Source organism: Rhagoletis pomonella, unplaced genomic scaffold (genome assembly GCF_013731165.1).
Source record: "Rhagoletis pomonella isolate Grant_MI unplaced genomic scaffold, Rhpom_1.0 Rhpom_scaffold_00013, whole genome shotgun sequence".
NCBI classification, from domain to species: Eukaryota; Metazoa; Arthropoda; class Insecta; order Diptera; family Tephritidae; genus Rhagoletis; species Rhagoletis pomonella.
The window spans coordinates 23,591,374-23,611,841 of NW_023458567.1; the positions used below are offsets into that span (position 1 = coordinate 23,591,374).

The 20,468-nt window shown below is 35.1% G+C and overlaps 1 protein-coding gene across 1 annotated transcript in view; it reads right to left on the reverse strand.

Annotated features, from left to right (window-relative positions):
* Positions 1-1,447: 1,447 nt before the first annotated feature.
* LOC118749008 overlaps positions 1,448-20,468 on the reverse strand; it is a 29,238-nt gene continuing 10,217 nt past the window's right edge. Inside the window, exons 3-4 of the mRNA XM_036483791.1 lie at positions 2,069-2,158; positions 1,448-1,919 (exon numbers count right to left, since the gene is read on the reverse strand). Of these exons, the coding sequence (XP_036339684.1) occupies positions 1,830-1,919; positions 2,069-2,158 (180 nt within the window). The 3' untranslated portion in view covers positions 1,448-1,829. The remainder of the gene's footprint in view (positions 1,920-2,068; positions 2,159-20,468) is intronic.

Sequence of the window (20,468 nt, forward strand, 5' to 3'; positions counted from 1 at the left end):
AATTTCAAAAGCTACTGAAGAAATTTGGAGGAAACTTGGTAGAATTACCATTAATCTATTCGGTATTAACGTTCATAATTCGATTTTAAGTTTTCTGTAAATTCGCTATAAACTATGCTGGTGGACTTCAAAATAGTAATTCGCATAAAGGAGTCAGTATTGGTGACATTTAAAATTCAAAATTTTATGAAAAAAGATGTCGAATTTCGACAACTGGGCGATACTAGTTAGCTTAGTTAGTTACTAATTTATCGCAGTTTTCGTATATCTGTAAATTACCGTTATATGGGAGGTGGGCGTGGTTCTGTCAAACATTAATTCGCTTGAAATTTGGATCCTAGATAGCTTAATGCCTCGATGCACATATACTATATGTCATATAGGATAACCTTTTAAGGTAGTATTTTTTGTTATGGCCAACGCAGGCGCCGCGAACCAAGCGGGTATTTTCTAGTATATATGTGTGTATATAAACCGAATCCTTTAAGCCTTTGGGAAAGTAATTACTTAAGAATTTAATTTTTATTTGAAAACCAACAGCATTAGTTATATATATATAAAATAGCCATAAATAGACTAAGTATATCAGAGAAACAAAATTTACATTTTGCAGGCCTGTGTTATTAGTCAAGCGAAAATTACAATTTAATTTGCCCAGATCAAATGGGTTTTTTGTCCAAGCCTTGACATACGTACATTTTTTAAAAGTGACATAGTGGGTTTTGAGATATTGCTCAAAGGACCACCTCTACAATTTCGATTTATACATGTACATATATCTATAGCCCATCCAAATCATTTATACTAATGTTGGGACCTTTTCCAAAGCTACTTATTTTTTCCCCTTTCTACTACTTTTAAAATGCATGCCACAATTCAGACAGTCTACCCTTTGGTGAATTCGTACTGACATCACCTTCTCTTATTCCACCATGACATAAGAAATTGTATGTAAATAAAACACCAATTTTTCAGATAGTTTTTAGTACAGAGACCTTAAGTTTACTTGTACATGAAAAAATTTGTAACTCCCCTCCCTCCTGTCTCACTCTTTATATGGTATCAAGGCATGATTCAATAATAAAAGGTTTGCTCAGAAAACAGTTTTCTCGCTCCCTCTTGACAAAATCGGCTCCCTTAGCAAGGGAGTGTCAAAACTCTAATGTCATTAATTAGCAAACCTTTATTTATTGAATCATCGAAGCACTCATTGCTTTGTGTGCTTTGTGGATCAAATTCTTGTAAAAAAAAAATTGTTGCACTATTCTAGGGGATTCAGGTATAATAACTTGTAAATTCTATAATAACACACTTTTCATTAACTATGTAAAAAATATTGTCAATTACTTCTTGTTACAGATGGGCAAGATGTACAAGAAATTGGCGACCACGTCGAACCATACTTGCTGTATGACGATAGTGCAATGAATGAAAATTAAGAATAAAATAATGTATTTATAAAGTGTTTACATGAGTATACATATGTATGTTTGGTTGACTACGCATCTCAAAAACGGAACAAAAAAATTTAAACCGTCAGACTAAGAAAACCCCTCTAGATAATTGTCAGATTGTGGAACAGCACGACCAGGGCAGCGAGATGAACCCTCTGTATGAAAATCTGATGCGCTCGAGTAAATCGAAATGGCAATTTTTTTGTATCTTCAAAAAGACGCCACGAATTTGCGCCACATCTCAATCGTCAGATTTGTGAACATCTGACGCGCTTAAGTAAATTTTTTTCGCCCTTTTTTAACCCTTCCGTACGCCCACCTCCACCATGCAAAAAGGCAGATTAGCATATCTCCGTCATCAGAAACACATTTCTGTTATTCACTATCAATATCTGTTACGTTCGAGTAAAGCCATGTAACGCTTACTTTTACATTTTCGGAAGCCTGTAGCTCCTCCACCCACCGCTGAAAGGAAATACATCACATGAACTTTTGTTTCTTTCTATCATCTAATTATCAAAATCCATTAGGTCAAAACGACGCTCGAGTAAATTCCGATCTAGCATCGTGAGATCCCTTACTATAAATATATATGTTATAGTATTGTTACTTACTTTTTTTTCGTGGAGTGCGTAAACTTCAGAGCCAATTTCTGCAGTATCCTTTTTCATACCATAGTCACCGGGTTCCACGTAGTTATTTTCCTGTAAAATATAACTCGTTAAATTTATAAACCAAACATGAAGACTGTTCCGAAAAAAACATTCCCACGACACGCATACGCAAATAGTATAGTAAAACCGGTCAAAATTATCTATATATAATACGGGAAGGGATTTTTTGTCCAGGTCATCAGATCTGCACCGTTCGTCCGATTTACAAAAATGAGGTGTCAAATTAAAGGACTTGGGCTGTAGATGTGGTTTTACTTTTTCGAAAAGAGTTCACACCTGTTAAACAATTAAACTCTATTTTTACTAATCAGTGTCATCAGATCTGCACCGTTTGTCCAATTTTCAAAAATTAGGTGTCCAATTAAAGGTTTCACTTGTTCGAAAAAGTTGCCACCTGTTAAGAAATTAAGCAAGATTATTAAAAAAGTTAAATCCATTGTTACAATATGGGTATCAACCGAATTGGTTTTGAAAAGGCTTTATATCTTAACTACATGTAGGAGAGTTGCCACATATTTAAAAAATGTAATTCAGTTTTAATTAAAAGAATTAGGTAAGTGAATAAGGTATCACCATATGGGTGTCAGACAAAAGAGGTTTTAGAAGGTAATAGTTTGAAATTATTTTGAAGAGGGTTACCACCCGCTTGAAAAGTAGAATGAAATTAATTTATACCCAAGATATATTTAAAAATAGTTGTCAAATGAAATTTAAAAATGGATTGCTCCCATCACCCCTCCCCTGTATCCGCCACTGTGTGCAATAAGGTTTTATATTTTGAAGTTAGAACTTTTTAGAGGTATAGAGTGCTTGAAAATTTTATGACAAGAAAAGCCGACACCATGCGAGACCTCTCTTCCCTCAGAAATGTCTTTATATAAATCATTTGGAAATTGTTTGGGGGTTTTTAAAGGGTTTCAACCTGTTTAAAAAGTTTCATTCAATTTTGGCGTTTTAACGCCATGCGGGCTCACTAGTTTTATGTATTTTTCAACTCAGTAACAAAAAAAAACATCAAACTTAATTATAATTAGGGACTTACAGCCAATTTCACGAAAGCAATTTAAGTGAAAAATTATTTTCATTATTTGAATTTTATATGGAAACACAAACAACAATTCACGTTTACCATTTTCATTGACACATTCATCTGCTAAGATTGTGGTTTGGTGGTCATTTGCCGCTTTAAATAACCTAACGAAAGTGTTATGGCCGTGAAGGAGTTCTTGAAATTCTCCAATTGTGCATCACTTCATAGCACAGTTAATCGCAAAACGAAACAAATTTGAAGAACTTTTTCTCTTCACTCCCTGGCGGCAATAATGATTCGGTTCTATAGTGAATCTGTCCTAGAAGCTTTAAAGTATAGTTGGTGGCAATTTCAAAATGGGTGCGTATCATTGTCTTACAGAAATGCAATATACATACATATACTTACTTCAGACGAAATACCTTAAACGCTTAAACGCATAATATTGAAAAATCACATCCATTGGGCCAATCGTAACACAGGCCAGTTCGATAAACTCAATGGTGCAATAGGTCGATTTAATTTGACGTTCACGGCACCTTTTCTCACTTGGCGATTTTTAGTAATAACTCGACTCCAGCGCCACCTAGCAGCACTGTTTTGCAATAGTATTGCTCTCACCATTACCAATACATCTTTTAAATATTAGCTAAATCGGATTATATATAAGATTTTTAGTAATAACTCAACTACAGCGCCAACTGGCGGGTTGAATTGTTAAACTAAACCATCCAGAGACCCATTCAAACACACACACAAAATTTCGTTAAAATCCGGACACCCATTTGGGAGGATTCCACTCACAAACACAAAAAAAAAAGAATTATAAATACATTCAAAGATAGATAGAAGTCGGTAAGCCCTTTTTCAAATAGCCCACGCTCTTTTTCAAATAGCCCCATTTTTCTCCATGAGTATGGGCTTAATTTTATATACATACATATCTCCATACGAAGTTCCAGTACTGTAGCATGAACACTTCCAGAGATATTCAGTATGAAAATTCGGATTGTATGGGAGGTGCCACGTCCCCTTTACCAATAGCTCCAATTTTCCTCCAAGGGTGTGCGTTTGATTTCATATGCCTCAATACCAAGTTCCGGTACTATACCATGAACACTTTCAGAGATATGCAGTATGAAAAACTCGGTTTGTATGGGAGGTGCCACGCCCCTTTTCCCAATAGCTCCAATTTTTCTCCAATAGTGTGGAATTTATTTCATATATCTCCACACAAGTTGCTGGTGAAACCGGCAGTTATAGGTTAAAAATTACTTATTACACTTATCTTTCATTTTCGTGAAATATTCAGTTACCATAAGGACACAAAAAAACTTTTTCAGAAAAAGACAAGATGCGGTAAATTGTTCTAAGGACACAAACGTTCTCGCCGAAGCCGATTAGAGAGTATTTTTGCCCAGTTTCATACTCCTTCATAAGACCTCCAGAGGACTTTAAAATTAAAGGTATGCAACTCAGTAAATCTGGGTACCCAGCTCAGATAATGGCTGCTGACTATCGAGTACACTTTACGGCATTCGTTTTCATATATTTTTAAGTTATTTTCGATTTCGTGAGAAAGTGCAGTTTTGTAGCCCATTAAATAACACTGTGCGACACTAAAAATTACCTGGGAAGTTATGTATATTTTCTGGTAGGGGTTTTCGAGTAAAACAAGAATCGAAATATGAAATTTGCCAAACACCCCCAAAATCTTGATTTACCGTTAAAAAGCCGGTTTTTCGTACTTTTGCGCACTTATAAGCCTGTAACTTCGTTCATTATGAACCGAGTTTCGGGTTTAAAAAAAATACACTTGGGCGTTTCGAACGATATATATGTGAGTAAAGAAACCTTAAGAGATCTGTGTGTATTTACCCAGCAAACACATTTTTTTTTTTACTTTTTCGCCTTTTTAATTTTGGTGGGGTTTTTGCGCACTATTTTATAAGAAAACTATACTAGTCCTAAATTGATTGTAAAACCAAATTTAATATCGAAAAAAACTAGTGTTTATTTTAAAAAATCGGATGAAAGTTTGCTGATTTATAAAATTTTTTATGAAAACAAATTTTTTATCAAAAATATTATTTTTATATATTATATTAAATTGAAAAATGGTTATTTTTTATGAAAATATAACTTACTATCTAAAAAACATGTAAATCAAAATTTCAAAATTTGTAGAACATTTATAAAAATTCGACGAATTTGAATAAGTGTTCATCACAATTTGTGACATTTTAATCAGATTCTTTAGAATTGTTTTGAGTATGCTATATTTTGAAGCCTACTAAATTTTAGTATAATAAGGTGGAAGTTGGAGGAAGCTCGGACTTACCGTTGATTTTTGGCAATTTTTTGTTCGCGCATTTTGTTCAACAATTTTTTGCATGGAAAAAATGAGCAACACCTTCCACAAAATTTACCAACTATGAACGGTAAGTCCTAGCTACTTAAAATTTGCACTTTGAATTGAATAGGTTACAAACAAAACTGCATACTCAGAATTTGTATAATAAATCTAATTAAAAAGCTTAATATTTTTATGAACCTTTGTCGGATTTTGCTAATTTTTCAAATTCTGACTTACATGGTCTTTGTTAGATAACGAGCCACACTTTCATAAAAAGGAATAAACATTAAATAATCGAAAGGGCAATAGCCAAAGAAAGCTAAACTCTCTCTTTCCTATTTATATTTTCGTCACTCTATCTATCTTTGTTTTTGAAGGTATTAGTATTCTTTTTTATAATTTCATACATTATATTTATATACTAGCCTGAACCCGCGGCTCTGCTCACGTGGTAGAGGAATATGGTAAGACAGTTTTATAGCTTGTTTGCTATAGAATAAAATGCAATAATAACCTTGGTAGATATGACTGCATACCAAATCTCAAGTTCATTCGACTTAAGGCTCCGTTATGCATACTTGGCATGGCTTGAGAGCTGTCACATAAGAAATCTGTTAAATGAGCCTCGCGTGTAATCGGTTATCGAACGCACAGCACTACATACGTAGAAGTCTGTTGGTTTTTGATTTCTACGTAAAAATGGTATAGCAGTGCATGCAATGCCAAGCATGCATAACAGAGCCTTTATGCTTCCGAAGTTATAGCATACAAATTCCACGCCTATGGGATGTGCCACGCCCACTTTTTTAAACTCATTTATATATACCTCGGCCAAACACTAACATATGTGTAAGCGCCAATCTATTATTATTATTATTATTATTATTATTATTATTATTATTATTATATATACCTTACTATAAGCACCTACCATAGACATGTCTTCGTACCAAATTGCAAGATCTTTTGGCTTATGGTTCCGAAGTTATAGCTGATTAACAACTTTCCGGCCTATGGTAGGTGCCACTCCCCTTGCAAGATTGACTATATAGTTGCAAATCAAACCATACCTATAGCCTTCCCGCGGTAAAAACAAATAAGTGTGCAAAGTCTCGTGCGATTCCGTGTCGCGGTTCAAAAGTTATAAGGTAATAAACAAACAGACATTCATATTTATATATATAGATTATTAATTAGGATGCTGGCTATGTTTATGGCTCACTTATATTTATCCATGTCCTTTGTGATAACGAAAGTGCTGTCTCGTTTGTACGAAAAATTGTTTTGGCCAGAGTACAGAGAGTCTCAATAAATCAATAAAGAAAACACTGAAAATCTGGACCTAATCGGCACAAATATGAAAAATCGGACACTTATACGTCCCCGACTTTTAAAAAATATTCAGCGGGACAATTTTCACGAAATCGGTACTGTCCCACCAAAATCGGCACGAATGGTCACCGTAATTATAATTTACATTTACCCAGAGATGCTCAACAAAAAAACGAATCGATTTCGTTGATGTTGATGTGCAAAAAAATATATCATCAAAATAATTTCGTTACGTTTCAGAGCTAAGTTAACGAAACAAAACTCAATCGTTAACGTTGAAACGAAATAAATCACCAATCGTTAATATTGAAACAAAATAAATCAACGAAAAGTTGTTGTTTGCCATTGCCAGCTCACTGTTAACACCTAGCACCTAAATGTATGCTACAGCTTCGGCATTACCGATTGAATTTCTTTTCGTTAAAAACCACAATAGAATTATTTTGATAATTACCTAAACGATAAAAACTGCATCGTTTCAACAGAAACGATTGCTTTTTTTTGGTGAACGCTAAAATTAACGTTACAATGCGTCCTTGCATTTACCTCCCAAAGTGAGTTAATATGCGCTAATTATGGCGAAAGTGAGTGAACAGAAATACTGTAATTTATAACTTACTAGCAGACCTGTCGAACTTCGTTTCGTCCAAAATTAATTTTTTTATTGAAACATTTCGTCCAACGTTTTCGCCAGCAATTCACGTTCACGTTTGGTTTAGTGGTCGACGGAAGGCATATCCTCTATTTCCGTCTTAAACAACCTGACGAAAGCGTTATACCGGGAAGAAGTCCTTGCGGCTCGATGGTGAATCGTCCTTGAAGCTGTATAGGATAGTTGGTGGCATTTTCCAAACTGGTGAGTATCATTGGTCCACATTCTGTTTAGTCACCGTAAAGCAAGCACCGCAATGGTTCTGATGGCTGATTTAACGGGGGTAATTTGACTTTGATCACTGGTGCCTCCGAATTGACGATTTTTGGCAATAACTCGGCTCCAGCGCCACCTTGCGCATCTTTTTTTTGCAATAGTATTGCCCGTATCGTTACCAATATATATATATATATCTCGAATATAAGTCAAAATACGATTTTGAGTAACAACTTGACTCCAGCGCCACCTGGCGTTTTTAGGTTATGAACTTAAACTGTACAGGGACCTACCTACTCAAACACATACAAAAATTTCATTAAAATCGTTTCGGTCGTTTAGGAGGAGTTCACCCACCAGAATAGGTCTTTTACATACTAGCATTCTTCAGCATTTTTTCCAATTCAATAAAAAAACAAACTATCACGCATTCGTTATACGGAGAAAATGCGCAACATCATCAGCGAAGAAGTTCTCAAAAATCATTTAAAACTTGCACTTTATGATACTGAAATTGAGTGTACTACAAAACTGCATACTGAAAATTAGGTGCGATTTGAAGCGAAATGAACTATATTTCTATAAAAAATTAACAAAAAAATTAATTGTGAAAAAGAAAAAAACACTGTATTCTAGGTTTATATATTTACAGATAGGTAAAGGTTTTAATATGTTTGGAAAGCGCCACGCGTCCTTTTCCAGTAGCCCCAAAATCTCTATACCAATTTCCAGGACACTACCACAAATACTTCCAGAGATATATGGAATGAAAAATTGGATATGTATGGGTGATGCCACGCTCCCTTAATATATCGAAAGTCTGCAGTAGGTGACCGAAATTTCGAAAAAATCGGTACAGCCGTTCGTGAGATCACCTCTTATAAAAAAAAGGAGCTTCTCTTTATATAATTAGTGTAGGTAACACAGGGCAACACCGATTGTGATGCGAGAAATGTTAAAGCTGTTTTTGATAGACCTTTTTGTGCTGATTACGAATCTGTAAGTATAAAGTTTCCATCAGGTCCAGATTTTGAGATTTTGATTGAGTGGTGAAAGTGTAAAAAAATCGCGTTTTTTGCAATATTTGAAAAACTCTAGCAAGGAAACAAAAGGCTTAAATTAAAGCTAGAACTACAGACTACTATTCCTGAAAGTACTATTCCTGCTTCCTTCCCTGATGGTCACCTATACTCAATTACTTTTTATCGTCCAACAAAAAAAAATAAAAATACTGGAAAATTATGCAATTGAAAAAGGTGTGTAAAAATCAGTGTTAGCTGTTCATAGGTGACCTTAGGATCAAGGTGCAGGAATGGTATTTTCAGGGATTGAAGTCAGAAGTCCAAGCCTTAATTTAAGCCTAAATGGAAGGTTCTATCACCTTTTGCTTAATTGCGGCAGGTACTCAAACTTCCCAAAATCAGTTTTTCCTGTTCATCAAATGACTATAAGTGACCATCAAGCAAAGGTGCAGGAATTTGCAGGGATAGTAGTCGAGATTTTTAGCTTTAATCTAAGCCTAAGTGGAAAGTTTCGAAGGTCGTTTTTCTTAAAATCTGGATGATGGAAACTTTATGCTTATGGATTCGTAACCAGCACAAAAAGATGTGTCAAAAATATTGTCAAACATTCCATTTTTGTTGGCCTGTGTAATAAATATTGTTAATTAGCCAATACCCGCATGTTAGCGCGCCTTCAAACACCTTTCGAACTGTAAAACAATACGGGTATCGAATTTCAACCAAATCGGACCATAAATACGATTTTTTGGAATAGATCAGTCCCTGGTCCACCTATCAAAAAAAGTATTCTATATGTTAATCCTGGCAATAAGTCGCACCATTAATAAGATTTTTTCCAATAGATCGGTATATGGTCAACCTATCAGAAGAAATATCCTATATGTTAACCTAGGAAATAACTTAATTACACCTAACGGAAAAACGGATCATGTATGCTATTCTAGGTAAAAGACTACCTACGTACCGAATTTCAAGCAAATCGGGCCATAACTTAGATTTTTTCGAGTAGATTGGTCGCTGCTCCACCTATCAGAAAAAAGTATCCTATATGTTAATCCAGGCAATAAGCTACCTACGTGCGAAATTTCAAGCAAATCGGCCCATAAATAAGACTTTTTGGAATAGATCGGTCCCTGGCCCTCTTAACGGAGAAAAATTGATCCTATATGCTAATCTAGGCAAAAGACTACCTGCGTGCCACATGCATTTTTTTAGCGTAGCTCGACCCTTGCGCCACCTATCGGAAAAAAATAAAACTTTGTGCACTCCTCCTAAACACCTTTCAAAAAAAGCAGGAACCATTCGAATCGGTTATGAAACATAGTAGAAAATTGTTCCCAATTGATTCATGCTCACAATGAATTTCACAATCATACTAAATTTTCCAAGCTTCACAACGAATTTTCCACCATTACATCGTCCAAAATCATCAAATCATACGATAAAATGCAAATTTTCGTGGCAAAAAAATTCAAATTATTCGCGTTCTTTCAAATTTTGCCGAGTTTTCCAATTAGAATTTCCCTTTTTTCCTTTCCAAAGCCATTCCGAAGGAATCGCGCACAGAATGCCATACAAAAAAATTAATTTTAGATTTTTCCGATTTCCGACTTTCTCGGAGGGTTACCCAACATTTTCTTTCATAAAAACCTTCTCCTGGCAATTAGGAACATCCAAAAAAAATTTTCAGCCAAATCGGTCCAATCGTTCTCAATTAATGAATTACTATATATTTTTCACACCACTTTTTATATATATAGAGATCAGCACGAAGTGAGAGGCATAGAAAAAATTTCGATGAAAAAAAAAACAATATATTAGTTCTCGGGTTCAAAACTATCCTATCTTTTAAGTTGGAACCACCAATAAACATCCACAAAATTTCATTGTAATCGGTTAAGCGGTTTCGGAGATAAGGAACAGCTGGTCGTAAACGGCGATTTCCGACTGAATTTCAGTTTTTTTGTAAAAGTATATATATGTACCTTTTCCTGTCATAAACATATGGATGGTCCTATACGATAACGACACAATTTCAAATTCAAAAAATAAAATCTCGTACTATTGTTATGTGGCTCATGTCTTTAATCGTTGCCTTACTCATGTATAATCTTTACTACTTACTTTAGTTAGGATTAGACATGGGTTAGCCAAGGATTAGAGACATGAGCCTCTTAACAGTAATAAGGGATTTTTTTTTGAATTCTGGGTTGTGTCATTATTGCAGAGGACCATCGATATGTGAATTCATATATTTCGATAATGAAATACATTCGAGCATAAATACGATTTTTAGTTACATATACAGATGTAACCCAAATTTTTTTCGAAAGAATTCTTTTTCCTGTTATCAATACATATCTCGAATATGAGACGAATCGGACCATAAACACGATTTTTAGTAATAAATCGACTCCAACACCAACCTGCGGCTCTTTTTTTTTAAATGGTATTGTTTTTCCTATCGGACCATAAATACGGTTTTTACTAATAACTCGACTCCAGCGCCACCTAGCGGTTATTTTAATAAATATTCTGTTATTCGGAAGGTAGACAAATTCAAAGAACAAATATCATAAAAATCGGTCCAGCCGTTCTTGAGTTATAAATAGTGCAACTAACACGACTTTGTTTTATATTTTTACAGGAAAAGTGGCTGCTAGAGGGCTAAATGAAGAAGAAATTTTAAATTTTTTTTGGAAGTCATTCCGGTCTTGAGTAAAAATATGCAGATCATGAAGCAGAACTGGTATAATATAAGGAGCCACATGTAAAAGCACAGGACTTCGTGGTTCAGGAACGAAATATTATTGAAGGTTATAATGCAGTCGGCCGCTGTGGTGTAGTGGTAAGCAGTGCGCGCTTCCACTCCGCAACGCCTGGGATCAAACCCTGGTCAAAGCAACATCGCAAAAATTTAGAAAAAAGGGTTTTTCTTAACAGCGGTCGTCCCTCGGCAGGCAATGGCAAAACTCCGAGTGTATTTCTGCCATGAAAAACAGCTTCTCATAAAAATACAATCGCCGTTCGGAGTCGGCGTAAAACTGTAGGTCCCTCCGCTCTGTGTGACAACATCAAGGCGCACGCCACAAATCGGAGGAGAAGCTCGGCCAAACACTAACATATGTGTAAGCGCCAATCTATTATTATTATTATTATTATAATGCAGACGTTGAAGAAGTAGAGTTACCGCTTATACTATCTGAAATGGGCACTTTAGTGAGTGAGCAAGAAGCAGGACCAAGCAGTGACGAACCTTTGAAGTACACAGTAAAAAACGCGATTCCTCGTGACTATCTCTCAAGAGCTCAACAGGCTTATTGCAAGGTCGGTGGATACTACCCTGCACTAATGATGAGCGATATTTCACTACAGGTGATTTTATCACTGTGATTTAAAAATCGCTTATAGTGACTGCTACTGTCAGCCCACAATATCAGTGACTGGTGATTTTTCTACTCGCATGATATGTATTTCGTGGGCGGCTTTAACTTCGCCTTGAACACTTAGATTACGTCGCCTCCGAAATGCCTCCCAGAAGCTCCTTCTCTACCTATATTCCCTTAACAGAGGACTGGGTATGGGGGGGTACTAAGGCTTCCGGACTTCTGCAGTATCTTTCAGTTGGAAATAGCTGCCATCAAGGAAGCGGTAGACTCACTGCTAAACGGTGTGATGGTGCGTTAGAAATCGGTAAAGGAATATCTGACTTCTTTATCCATCGCGTCAGAGTATTTCTTCGGAACTTCTTCTAGTTTTGGGTGCCGAGCCACAGTAACATCGCGGACAACTACGAGGCTGATGACCTGGAGTTGGAAAGGCACCCTTAAAGCCTTATCCCCAGATAAGGAGCAACCAGGGACGCCTCAGTTCTCCTGCGGTACACTCTCGGATGGTTGGGTCTAGTGTAAGCTCGGCGAGCATTAGACTAACACGCATACTTCGTACTCGCGATAATGAAATTGCATACTTTACTAAATACCTAATAAAATGGTCAAAATAAAGCGATGCTCGTTTTGTGACATAAAGGAGTTTTTTTATAAGGCACTTCAAAATACTTTTTGCAGCGCAAGTAACGAGTGACCCATCGTTACCTAACCCAACTTAACCTGTACTTCTTTGAGCTATGAAATAGTTGGTCACATTACTTTTGTATCATGCTCCAAATCATAATAGAAATATTTAAAAGTAGTTTCAATTCTTCTTATGTTCCATTGCTCGCATTTGACGAGAACTGTGCTTGTGACATTTTCTTTTAAATTGAAGCTACCACATTCTTTGAAGAAATTAAAAAAGCGGTTTTTCACTTGAAAAAAAAATATTTCAAAAAATATAGTTTGGGCATAATTTTATAGCGAGCTTGGGTTGGCTTTCCTTTACGGCCGATTTTGTTTCACTTATTACACGTTGCTAAAGCATCACACTTTTGTTTAAAAGTACTTTTATTATTTGAAATTATCTAATTTTATAAAAAACATTATGTTGAAATTCCATCAATTGCGGGTTACAAAGCTACATATATGACCGCTTTTGTTTCGCATATTAAAACGTAATAGGTTGGACGAAATTATCTTTTATCATAAGAAGATTGGCCGCAGCTCCTCTTCTCAGGCAGCACAGAAAGGAGAATTGTACTTAGTAAGGGTTATAATCCCTAAGTGCGGCCGAAGCGCATAAAGAACTTTTTTCAATAGAAGCCTGCGGAACATCGAGTCTTCACTTTTTTGCACATGAAATGTTATGTACCCTTACCGACCCCTCTTTTCCGGCAATACGGAAAGGCTTAAGTCAAGGAAAAGCAAGTAAAAATTTTAATTTTTGCCCATTTTTGTAAGGGCTCCATAAAGGGGCCTAGGCAGGCGGGAGTAACGTTTTTGTAAACGGCAGTTCATGGCTTATCTAAAATTGGGTGTGTGCCCCTTCCCCCTCCGCCCACCACGCACACAACCATCGACCGTAAAGGAAAGTTTCCCCGCAAGCATTTAGTGATTTATTTCTAAGTTATTTGTTTTTGTTATTTATGGCCTTATAACAATTATATTCAACAATTTTAATTGAGCTTGAGGCCGTTTTTAATGAAAAATTATTGTGGAAAAGCAACCACAAATTGAAAAAATGGTAGGAGTGATAGCTATTTCGGAAATGACCACATTTCCTCATCAGACTTCTTCAGCGGGATTCGAACCGACGACCCCAGCTGACTCAGCCAGTTGCAGCAAAAATTTATCGGAAGGGGAAAACGAAGTCAACAGAATAGTGAGATTGTATGTGTGACAGTGATGGAAAATGAGTGTGCATTGTGCCGTTTTCGGCCCTTTCGGAAGCAGCCGGCACCTTCAGCACAATCGATTGATTTTCGGCATTATTTTTGCGTAACTCAATGCAACTAATAAATATTTCTTTCGGATCCGCAATTAAAAATATTTTTTTTTTTACATTTAATCGTATGTGCTTAAACTTACATTTTACTAAAGCCAGCCTCTTGACATAAGCTACTATTTCATACGAACACAAATATATTCGTATACAAATAATGTTGATTATTTTAATTTAGTCCTAAGATAAGTTTGTGAATCTTATCAGTGTTGTATGTAAGAACCAAAAATCAACCCCCTCGCCAATTAGAACTTTTGCTGTAAAAGAAAAATATACATAGCGCATTTACTCAATACTTGGCGCTTTTGTTTTGGAAAAATTGGCTTTTTCTGGTGGCCTGATGCCACACTGGCTCAGTTGTCGCAAAAGTACACATCCATACACGCATTTTTACTTGAAAATAACTGTGTAGTGGTTAATATGTATACGTTGCCATCTCCGTACAGCTCACTTCACCTCGCCTAGCACGCTCGCGTGCTCGCAGTTTGCCCGCGACGTCGACTGCGTGCACCTCTGCTGTGCATCCCTAGTTTATGCAATTATTTTCTTTATTATTTAGTACGATTAGCTGCATATTTCGGGATCGCCACGTGCATGGTAACTTCACAAAGGTGTTATTTGTTTGTTCCAACCACTTTTCGGAAGAAAATTTTTAGCCTCGGGATGGATGTGCCCAATCGAAGCGAAACTCGGCACCAGTAGCAGTAGAACGAGTAGTAAACTACCATAAGGACCTCTAAAGGCCGTATTCTCAAGTAACCAGTAACTTTAAAGCTCTTGCAACCTTTAAATATGAAGTGAGCGTTAAAGTTAAAGTAAACGTTACTTCAGAAAACGGCCCTAAGAAAATTTTGTTTACCTCCCTCTTAAAGACTACATCTTGAGTTAGCACAAATATGTCTATGCTTCCATGGTGCTTTCATTGACGGAAAGCTACTTTTTAACCACTCCATTGTTCATGTTTCCACTAAAGAGGATCCAAATTAAAGCACAATATCTAAATTTCTTAAAGGGCCGGATACAGTGTTGTCACTCAATGTTCAAGCAATGTATGACTTCCTTAAATACGTAGATTTACGAATTTAACCTTATAGTAACATAAAAGCAAACGCCCACTCACAGGACTATAACGACAGCTGAAGGCTACCGATGCCAGTGCTGCGAATTGCAATATATTTGTAGAATATTCATTATTGTGCAAATAAGTTTATAAAATAAAATAAAAATAATATAAATAAAAACCATATATATATATATATATATATATTTCATAATACAGTGATCGGATCTAAACCAGATTAGTATGGGATAGGAATGTTAATCCCGGACTTTTTAAGGTCTCGAAAATCCCGGGATTCTTGGCAAGTTTAAAGTTTTTGTACATGCGAAGGCCATGCACTTTCATTTGGTATCTCATTTTTTTATCCAACGAAAGGTGAAGATCTTATAGTTTTTAAACAGGTGGCAACCCTACTCAGAAAAATAATACATTATTGCACATCCATTTCCATTTAACAGTGACGGTGGAGAGCTGACGCCTATGCTTATTAGAATTGAATATAGTAATTTTCTTAACAGGTGGCAACCCTACTAAAATTCTAAATTAAAAAGGCCTCTCTCTTATAGATACAAAATATATTAGAGAAAATCTCGTCAAAATCCGTTCAGTAGTTCTCGAGATTACCGCGTACAAAGAATCTCGACTTTCCTCTATACTATGTATAGATTAATAATTTTTTATAAATGTCTAGCTCATTATATGTACATATGTTAAATGTGCTTAGAGAAGAAGTATGGGTATAAAATTAATGAGGAAATCCTGTAGAATTTAAACAGATTCAAGTTTCTGGTGCAGAAGGGCTGGTAAATATTGAAAATGTCATGTTAAAATTTTATCTTTGAAATTTCGCAATATTTGTTTTTGAAAAAATTATATGTTAAGGGCTTATATAAACTCGATAAAATCCTCGAGTTTCGCTCTTCTAACTTTGTCAGCTTAAAAATCACGTATTCGTCCTTGTGAATCCAAAAAAAATCAATTTTTTTAATTCTAAAGAAATTTCCTATTGCATTTGTTACCCATATTTTTATTGTACAGTGCATTGAATTTTTAAAAATTTTTGGAATTAATCATATCTTCGAAATTACAAAGTCCTTCAAAATAAATCCTGCGGTCAGAGAGAAAAAATAAAAACGCCACTTTAAATAAAAAAGTAGGTTTCAAACCCATTTATTATTATTTATTTCATGGTAGGAGAGTTTCTCAAACAATATATAAGCAATTTTTTCGATTCAAGTTGTTGAAAAGTAATGAATATCTAAATCCCGTGACTATTCCCGAGATCCCGGGATTGTGACAACGCCATCCCGAAAATCCCGGGATCGGAGAAAGCCGAAAAATTAACATCCCAGTATGGGACCTCTGATGCAAAAAGATTTATCGAAATCGGTTGACGTGGTCCAAAGTTATGCGGCAACATACATATAAAAAAAAAAATATTCCGACGAACTGATACCCTCTCCCTTTTAGGAAGTCGGTTAAAAACAGAGGTAGATCTCTAGAAAAGTGTGGTAGAATATTTGTAGTAACGTAAAAATTTGCCAAAAAAAGGTATCTCACGCCATGAGGTAGTATTCAAATGTAGATAAACTGCATTCTAAAGGACTAACTATAATATGAATAAGCAAGCGTATGCAAACGTGCGAATGCACATAAATCCTATTCTGAAACTATAATGTACTTAACGTCAAGTTTCGTCAAACATCATTGGCTTAAGGAAAGAGCGATGCTGTTCGCACTTTCCGTACGGAATCAGCTATTTGTACTCGTATGTATAAGTGGCCTGCACGATTATGTTAGTATCGTACGAGTACGCTATTAACTAACATGATGCAATAATACAAGGTGGTATCAGTTGTGACAGCTCGATTTGACACTGCCTTAGCTCAGTACAATAAGAAGACAAACGGGAAGAAATTAATCCCTATTTAGGGGAAAAATATAAAATTTCATATTTTATTCTAAACAAAATTTGCTATTTTATAGTATATTCGTAATGAAATGGAATAAAATAAGATAAACTACCTTTTTGAGAAAACAAAATGTGTATACTGAGAAAAAAATAAAAAAATTCAACTATATTATTAGGCAAAGAATTGTTAAAGAAGTAACACTGTTTCACCTAAGGTAGTCAATATGGCGAAATTAGAGTGAGAAGTTGCCAACCGATAACACCTTGTATTATTGCATCATGATTTACTAACACTTCTGACGATTACCACGATGCCAAAGGAGCGAAGTTACTCGGCATCGCCGCATCGTCGCATCGTACGATTACTAAAGCTGGAATTAGTCAAGAACGCAGAACCTATACTTAAACGCAGTCTGTATACGCAGAATTTTGTCGATTACTGGAGCCCTCAGTGTTGCTTGCTACAGTGTTGCCACTCATCCATGCCTTTACATAAACTTACCTCTTCAACTACAATTTTTCGTGTTATAATAGATGGTAGCTAAATATAAACTATTTAGTCTTCAGCAAAAAACCTTATTCAATAGAAAATTTCAAATATTTTAAATGTATTTTGAATAGGAACTTATAACTTTTTTACCATCTGCAAAACTGACGAAGTGGCAACCATCTATAGAAGGAAGAAATCTGCTGACAAGGAAAAATCTAAATTCCGCTGATTTCTGCGCTACGGGCTACAACTACAAAAAAAATCTGCGGTGTTGAGTTTTCATTTACATGGCGCTTTGGTAAGACAGATCGTTTCAGCTGACTCGGGTTTACGTACCGGTAGGTTTATGTTCTTGACTAATTTCAGCTTAACAGCATCGTCGATTAGTAACAGTGTGACCAGATAATCAAAAAACCATATTAACTATACCTGCATAGTGAATTTTTTTTTTACTTCAGAATAAATAATTCATAGTCATAGAAATTAAACATATTTCAATTTAGCAGAAACGATAGCATAAAGTAGGAGTGAGAAAGAAAAAAATAAATTTAATTAATTAATTTTCAATACCCATTCGTCTTCGTAAACCAAAAAATTTTATTTGTTTTAATCCACAGAATTTCCTCTTTCATTTGTTATTCTACATTGCACTCAATTTTTTAAATAGGTTTTTGAAGCAATCATATCTTTAAAATCACCAGGTCCTTTTAAAAAACCCTGACATAAAAAGGAAATCTACAAACGAAGTTTTACTATAGTTTCGTAAGTACATATATTGATTGTTACCATTTATACCAATTTTTTTTTTGTACTGTTTGATATTCATCAAAATGATAAAAACTCTATGTAAAGTGGGAAATTTATAAAAAAAAAATTCTAAAATAGCTAACTCGATTTAAAAAAGCTAAGAAAATAGCTAATAGCTAAACGCAAATTTCTATAGCTAAACGTCGAAAATAATACCAACAAAATAGTTCAACTGGTAACACTGATACTGGGCACACGAAGGCAGTGCCATTTTGTCGTGGTATTAGTACGTCACGCTCATGGTTGCCACATTTTATAAGTGTAGTAATAGGGGACATTTTTCGTGTATGGCTTTTTGGCATCTTTTGCTTATACGTATAGTGAAGCAATGGATGTTAGAACTTTTTAGTAACTAATAACTATTAGTTAAGGGGAAATTTTACATATAAAAAAGTGTATGCTTGTAAAAATGTAAAAAATTTTGACTGGTATAATTCATTTGTTTAATACTTGGGTACCATTTTATTGGTATAAAATCTTTCAATGTTTAGGTTCTATTATTTTCATAAAAATGTGCTTTCAAATAAATAGGTATATAAAATTAAAAATTAGATGACCTCATAAATATTATGCATTATTTTTGGTATAAACCAGCATTAAAATTTCTTATATATTTATATAGCTAGAATCAAATTATTCTGAAATAAAGCGTGTAATTTGTGCCCTTTTTATAAAAATCCTAAAGCAATTTCAAGTCATGTACATATATATTACCATCAATTATTAACTCGAATTGTAGTTCTCATTCAGGGTCATTGTGTTTGGTTTGTAGCAAATGCATGCAAATAAAAAATCTAAAAACAAAGTGTATTAAAAACACGCTACTTTTAGCTTTGGGTATTTTTTGTGAAGTTCATACAAAAAATGTGGCAAGCGTGTGCCAAGATTACGAATAAAAAATAAATCAACTGAGCATGTCGTTTTGCCATTCTATCCCAGCCGACCAAAATATCCGCAAAATATCGTTAGCATACAAGTAAGGAATACGAAAATTTAGCATTTTTTTTAATAACCTAACGTATGCTTCTGTTAGTTTTAAAACGAGAGACAAAACGACTTCGTATTTGTTTAGGTTTAGATACTGCAATAGGTACACCTTATTTTTTAAAGAAAATTGAAGTAGACTTAGCAATCCGGTTTTACTCCGATCATGGTTGATTAATGCGGGTTGTAAACGGGCTCGCTTATCTGCATAAACATCCTTTATTTGCATTAACTCATGCATTTTTCCTCCTTCAAATGCGCATAAGCAGCCGAACAAATGCACGAAATTTTTTAGAATTAACTCGGATCAGGGGAATTTTCGAAGACAACACTGGTAGAAACGGTCAGCTGTTGTATTTTGTACAAGTAAGCAAACAAAGCAAGCGAGTTTCGCGTCCGCGGTAGCCGAGTAGTGAGAGTTGCGTGCTAGAAGTCTATAGGTGCCAGGTTCGATCGTCAGTCGGAGCGATTGCCAAAAAAATATTTTTTATTTTATTTGATTTTTATATTTAATTTTACTCTTGATTCTAATTTTGCTCTTCTTCTAACTACATACTGGCATATGTAGTACGTAACAAATTATTCTTAAAATGATCTGATTTCATGCAACTCAGCGAAGGTTTCAAGAGAGAGTTCTTGTCGCTTTTTCCACTTAAAGGAATTATTGGTGAAATTTTCTAATTGCTTGCACTTATAAAATTTGGAAATTTTTTGATTCGCATGAATGCGATAATAAAAAAACAAATCTACTCGGGAATTTAGCGTTTCCCGATTTTAAGAGTGATTTACTCCTAAATCATATTTTAGTAGTCCGAACAGTGACCAGCACAGCAGCCGCACGCTCTCGCTTTGTATATGTACGTACGTTATTCAATAATACAAGCAGTGTTGCCAGAACTTTTTGGGGCGACCGGCTATATTGGAAAAACAAGCGGCTAAAAACGGCAATAATGTTTGAACTTAAATTTACATGTTTTATTTAAAGAAATCGCAAGTAGAAAGTCAAATCATTATATTTTTTTAATTAATAAAGGTTATACGTAGCAAAGCCTTACACCACTCGTTAAATAAATCATAAAACAGAAACTGGTAAATTGATTACA